This window comes from Thunnus thynnus, chromosome 18 (assembly GCF_963924715.1).
Source record: "Thunnus thynnus chromosome 18, fThuThy2.1, whole genome shotgun sequence".
Lineage (NCBI taxonomy): Eukaryota > Metazoa > Chordata > Actinopteri > Scombriformes > Scombridae > Thunnus > Thunnus thynnus.
In genome coordinates, this window is record NC_089534.1 from 29,896,196 (window position 1) to 29,902,898 (window position 6,703).

General features: G+C 39.0%; 1 protein-coding gene across 2 annotated transcripts in view; it reads left to right on the top strand.

Moving 5' to 3' along the window:
- slc35f1 (solute carrier family 35 member F1) overlaps nt 1-5,095 on the top strand; it is a 29,970-nt gene extending 24,875 nt beyond the window's left edge. Inside the window, exon 8 of one of the 2 annotated variants that reach the window (XM_067572460.1) lies at nt 165-521. In XM_067572460.1, the coding sequence (XP_067428561.1) occupies nt 165-248 (84 nt within the window). In that variant the 3' untranslated portion in view covers nt 249-521. Of the gene's footprint in view, nt 1-164; nt 522-1,477 lie in introns of those variants that run through there. The other variant, XM_067572459.1, reaches the window with a different exon arrangement.
- The last annotated feature ends 1,608 nt before the right edge of the window (nt 5,096-6,703 follow it).

Consider the following 6,703-nt stretch of genomic DNA (forward strand, 5'->3'; position numbering starts at 1 on the left):
CAGAGTTATTACAGCAGCAAGTGTGTTATCTTTAGATGCAATGGTCGCAAGGTAAACAGTCGAATAAGGAGTTCACGTTACAAAGTAATCCACCAGGAATGTGTGATTGCATGTATGTGATGGGCCAACGGAGTGCCTTGCTGGATGACTTCTGTCTCTTTAAGGCCCACCTCCCGATAAACCCACTCTCTTCTGATTGGTCAACTTCCAGACACAGCCCCTCAGCAGACTACGTAAACAAACAGTAGTAGTAGCATTTCACTTTTTTTTCTTGTTCTTTACTCACAATTGGAAACTTAATACATGGAATTATAATAATCAATGAAATTACTTAATACATCCATACATGTTCGATACGGATTCTGATGCGTGGACAACACAAACAACCTGTGGAACAACCTTGCTTTTGACTTGCAGGGAGCATTTCTACATACGTTCACCTCAAGTTTTGGAACTCTGACCATGTTTAACATTGACATGTGAAATCATGTTTAACATAGACATCTGACCTCATAACAATATACAGAAAATCATAAAAAGCATGATTTGCCCCTTTTAATGGCAGAGGTAATGGAATGTCCTGTTTGTGCTGATCCAAATGAAGCTGAATAGAACAGATTGTGACTTAGAGGAAATGGTTGGCAATATGACAGGATTAATACAGTAAGTATAGCTAACTAATACTAAAAACATTGACCTGATGTGCATAATCACTCCTTTTAGTGCAATAGATTTTTATTTGTCTTGATATATTATTTATTATATTTTTTATTTAAACATATTTACCTTATAGTGCCCTCAAACATTCCATAATGCAACAAAAAAGTAGTGTTCAGAGCATGTACACTACTGTCTGCTAACAATCCCACAATTCAATGTGTTGCATTTGATAGACGCACAAATTGCGGTAATGTAACACCTGTCAGTGATGATGCAAAATGATTCAATAAGTGTCTGAAATCTCAATTCACTGCTCACAATAAGAGTAAAGTGATTTCAGACAATTCAGCTGTTTATTGGCTCTGACTGTATAATCAGACTTCAAAGCTGATGTTGCTCCAAGACTGTTTTTGATTGATGTGTTTGTTCTCTGCTGGTGAAGAAACATATATAATTCAGGGAAACTTATATACCAGTCAAATGAATTCTGCATGGTTTTCCTCTCTGTGTTAGCCATAATCACACAGTGAGCTATTGGCAGCAAGTTGGAAAAAGTTTAACCATCTTCAACTCAAACAGCAGTTGCAAACAGCCGTGATGTTCATGAGAGCAGCAGCATGGCTGTCATCCTGTTTTTGTACCTGTCTTAGGTCATAAGATATGATTTAAATAATTAGACTGCTGTTGCTGAATAACACCATTTCAGTAAACATCGTTGACTGGTGATCCACAGAAGATCATTTCAATAATGTGCCTTTGACAACACAACGCAGTAATAAGTCATGTCGGTAAAGTCTGTTTTGTCTCTGTGTTGTAGTTCTCAGGCCTTTATCTGTTGTCATTCTTCATCATTATCTTGGGCCTGGTCTTTTACACCTCCTCGTCTACCTATGTGGCCCAGGACCCACGGGTCTACAAGCAGTTCAGGAACACAGGCAGCCAGCCAGCCACTGACCTGCCCCAACTCAGTCCTGTAGTCCTGGAGCCTGCCGTCACCTACACCAGCCTGGGCCCCGAGCCAGGGGACGAACCTCCTGTACGTGTAGCCTAAGATGATCTGCAGGAGAGTTTACACTGTCAGTCTGGTGGATCAGTGAGTCAGCTGCAGCCTCCAGGTTCTGACCACAGTTGTGTACAGAGAGAGAGTATTGGCTGCACCCAGTCTGCTAAGCAGGGCAACTGGGTGATCACCCAGGTACGTCCAGGTTTTGATTTTTTGGCCTGTATTGAGGGATGAAGTCTCTACCCACTCAGTGACCAAGTTAGACAAATTCATGTACCCAAATATGTACCTGCTAACTGAATGACAAGAATGTAATTAAAAACAAATAGCAAAACAAGTAAAAATGTTGAGTTCACTGTGATCAAAGAGTAGACAGTAGTGACTGTAAATGATCATTCATGTATATAGAAGGTATTGTAACTTTATTTAATCTGCTTTCTTTTTATATCTGTCAAGAATATTTGTGCTCAATCTCTGTGTATATGCTGTATAATTGTGTTTGTATATTCTGTACCAATGGTTGTATTGATTATTCTGCCAAACGGTTAATGGTTTTACCCATATTACTTCCAAATTGAATATCTGATCAGAATCTACAGTCTTTCCAAATCCGCCTGCTCTAATTGTCCAACAGATTTAGTTATCTGTTAAAGTAATACATACACTAGAGTCATTTAATACTTCACTGAATTAATTTACCAACATGTATCACACAAACCTATGCTAGTGTGTGATATATAGCATCAGGGCTGTAGACATTGAGGACAGTGAGGTCATGTCTTCAGTCTTTTTCTTTGAATAGTTTAGTAAAACTAACACATGGTGGATAATTCATAGCCTAGTTCCAGTATGTGTACATTCACTACAATTAAATTTGACTTTTTTAGGCCAATGAAATAGAAACAAAATAAGAGAAATAAAATAATAGAAATGAAACCGACCAGAATGTCATCCTGACAATGTGAAGAAAGCTTTGTAACGGCATCTAGACCTTCATCTTTAGAGACTGAATTTACAGAAAACATATAAATGAACTGATGAGTTAAAGGCATACTGTGCAGGATTTTCTCTCTCCGCTTTGCTCTCCGTGTCATGCATGTATAAAGAGCTGCAGGTCTGTGTATCTACTTGACCGAGGGCAGGGCTGAGCTACACACAAGTTGAAGTTCTGCATTCACACAAAATCAATGCAATGTGGCACCCTCCCACAAGGTTGTGCGGAGGTGTGGACTTGTTTATTTGTGCTTTAGAAAGTAACCACCATGAAACAATCAGAAAATAACATTTTATTTATCTGATTCCAGGGGTGCAAACTTGTCACCTTTTGGCAAAATTCCCCGTTTTGAATCCAAAATAGGTCATTTGTGTTATTCGTGTAGATCCAATATGTTTTTTAATGTTAGGGGGTGGGGGTGGGGGGGTTGTTGAGAGAGAGGGATAACTTCCCGTTCATTCTATATCTCATTTGTGGACTTCGATGGCATAAAAAAAAGTCAGTGAGAGCTGCATCAACACATTCTCAACACATGTAACAAATTGTTACATTCAGTAGCCAGTGGGATTGTTTACAGCGTGCATGCATGTGACACAGACCAGCGCAAAATATCTAAACACAGAGCATTTCTCAACTGTAGTTCATAGTTCCGGGTGACAGATCAAACATCAGAATTCCACATGACGGGATAACAACGGTAAGATTCGTATTATTGTTGTAGAATGTTCAGTCAGTGAGTGCAGACCTGATCTACATGATGTAGTGATGTATGCTGATCACTCTAACATTAGTCCAGCTGCTGGAAACGTCTGCTCATCTGAAGAGACGCACACATACTGTCACTCCAACTTTAAATTGTCCATTTACTGCCACCACTAAAATGCATTTATACTCAGAGCAGGGGAGTGTCACTATTACAGTTCATCACTTTTGTGTGGATTTTGTTGGAAGCATGCATAATTAGAGTCCTGCTGTCTGACACTCAGCTCTCAGCCTGCATTAACCAAGCAGCTGCTTCTGTTCAAGAGTTTAGTTTATTATTAGCATGAGCTTCAGATAACTAAACTGTACAGCCACCAGACAATAATTGTGGAGTTTTCACAACTTAATGCTTCAGAGTTCATCAACACGACTGCCACAGTAAGCAGATCGGGGCACACTGTGACTTTTATCTTCCTTGGAAGGCAGGGAGGTGTGTTTCTTTTACAGTTTGTGCAGCCCTTATGGGTGGTCACTAAACACACCTGTAACTCAAATCAGTAAGAAGTGGCACAACTGCGTACTACAGTAAATCTGCAGAACATTTTCTGACAGTTACATCACATGTTCCTCATCTTCTGCATTTCTGGTTAATACATTTTTAATCAGTTGAACTGTTTATTAGGGCTGCAGTCGACTGGTCAATTAGTTGGTCGATATGTTCTCATCCGACCAAATTCTCATTGGGCGAATAATTGCCATGTTACTTTCATAAGGAGAAAAATGCTACATCAACAGCCTTCTAGGATTAATCCATTATTTCCTGCGACGGGAGGGGCAGCCTAACAAATTACCTGTGAAAACGGGGATGTATTCAAAACACCCCCATTGTTTTCAGAACTTTGAACTCGCCCAACCTAATGGAGACTGCTAGGTCTAACTGTACTCACCGTTTACTGAGCGTTTACTAAACGTACCGAATGTTTACTGAATCAGTGTTTCTCCTGTAATTATAACAACAAGAACTCCCGCCAGGCCAAAAAAATATTTTTAATGTCAAAAATAACACCAAATATCCATTCATTTGGAAATCAATAGCGTTTGGGAGTCTCTGTGCAGAGCTGTTCCGGTATGTGAGTCATCCTCTTTGTCGTTGCCCGGGAAACTATTGGTAGCGTAACTCAGTTAAGGAATACGAAATTGCGTAGTATGTTTGCGTAGCGAGTGGGAAAGAGTGAGGGGCAGAGAAGTGACAGCAGATGAGAGCGTAGCAGAGGAAAAGGTTAGTATTAAGTTGTCAGTCTGGCAGCAAATGTACAGTACAGACTCCAGTGTAACGGTTAATAAATGCTAAAAAGTCATGTCTGTTGTTTCCCCAAGTGCCCCCCCCCCCCCACATACAATATATTTCTGTAATATAACCTTTAATTTTTTTATCATGAAATTATTCAAATTAGGCAAACTCATGAAATAAGTCAGAAAAATATAGCAATTTCAAGTATGCTGTCTTCTCTTAATCTTATGTGTATAATGACAATTCATTAATAATAAAAAATATATGTACTGAAAAGTTATATAGATGTAGAGTTATACAACCTTGGGTTGTAAAATGATAATAATAGAGGAATCTTGAATTTTGATTATTTGAAAGAGTAAAAACTGAGACAAATGTTGCAAAAAAGAAAGTATCAGTTTCATTTCATAGATTGAAAACAGCATTGAAATGACAAAAATGAAAACTGGCAATAGAAAGGCTGTTGAAAAGCATCTTCCTCCTTTAAAGCACTATTCGTCTTTCTAGAGTATTTAAACTTGATGGCTGCATTAGAGAACACTTGTGTGGAGTGGTGCTGAAATCTCATAATTTTACATATTGTGTTAATTGTGTTATTTGTTTAGCAGGTGTCAAGTAATGTAACCTGTAACATGTTTTACAAATTGTAGATGGGGAATATGACTTGGCTGTGTCCGTGTCTCTCTACCAAAATACATCTGTGTTTTCCATTTGATTTGTCAGTTGTTGTGCATGTTGTGTTTTTGTTTTGTTTGATCAACTTTATTGTATAGTGGATTCAATGCACTTTTTTAAATACAATTTTGAACCTAGCTTTACACTCTCTTGACTTTGTGCCCTGAACTGATATCCCCCTTATATTACAGTTGTAGCAGTAAGCAGTATTACATTCATTCTAGAGTGAGTTTTTCCCTATGCTAAAATTGCTCATGCTAAAATTGACTGTAAATCCACTTTTTAAAGCTGATATTGAAACAAATTTCTTCCGGGGGGGGGGGCATGTCCCCAGACCCTCTAGAGGGTTTGCATCTTTGTCACCTTTTTCACCCCTGATGAGTTTGCATCCCTGTGATTCACTGCTTTCTTCTCACCAGTGCTGCTCACTCTCTTGTTCACTCTCTAGCTCGCTCGACCACTGCTGCTCTCTCTCTCGTGCTCACTTATTGAGCCAGGGAGGAGGGACCAACTTTGAATGCAGTGTGTTTACAAACGCCGACCGACAAATCCTGCATAGTATACCTTTAACAGTTAACAGGATATGCAAAGTCCAACTGATTAAAAAATAATAGAGACTTTTTAGAGTGTCTAGTCAAACTGTTCTAGGGGATGGGGGCTTCTATTTGAATTCTTATATGGCCCTGTATTGCATGAACTCTTCCTGCAAAGAAAATTGGTCAAAATACAGTCAAGGACGGGTACACGCTGCAAGGCAGGATCTACAGCCAGGTTTGTACAATTTGATCCTTAGGTTGAGGAGAAAGTTATCCATGCTTCTTTTGCCTCATGTAGTACTCTTTTCTTAATCAAAAGTCACTCTGGTAGACACCCACCTCTTTCAAATCCCTGGTATGACACAGATGGAAACCCATCTTGCACAGGGTGACATGCAATGATGACACAGTCTATAGGTGCCTTCACTACCTAAATCAATGAATAAATGGGTAGAACCCATGGGGCCTCATTTATAACTGTTGTGTATGCACAAAATGGGGCCTGAAAGAGGCGTACATCACTTACCATGAAAAAGTTTAGATTTATAAAAACAAACTTGACAGGAGAATGTGCGCACTTGTACAGAAACTCTGACCTATTACTATGAACATTTTGGAGACGGGAAATTGGCAGCGCAGATGATGAGGTGGTGAAGTGAAGCCAGATTGTATAATGATTCCTCTTACACATTTAATTTTACTTCATATAAAATGTTAATGATAGATCCACTTTATCATATATATCATATACATTCAGGCCAGCAGTTTTACTTGTGCTTGCAGTGAGCCATAACTATTCCATAAGTACCTTTCAATTTTAAAAGATATAAGGCAAGTCAAAT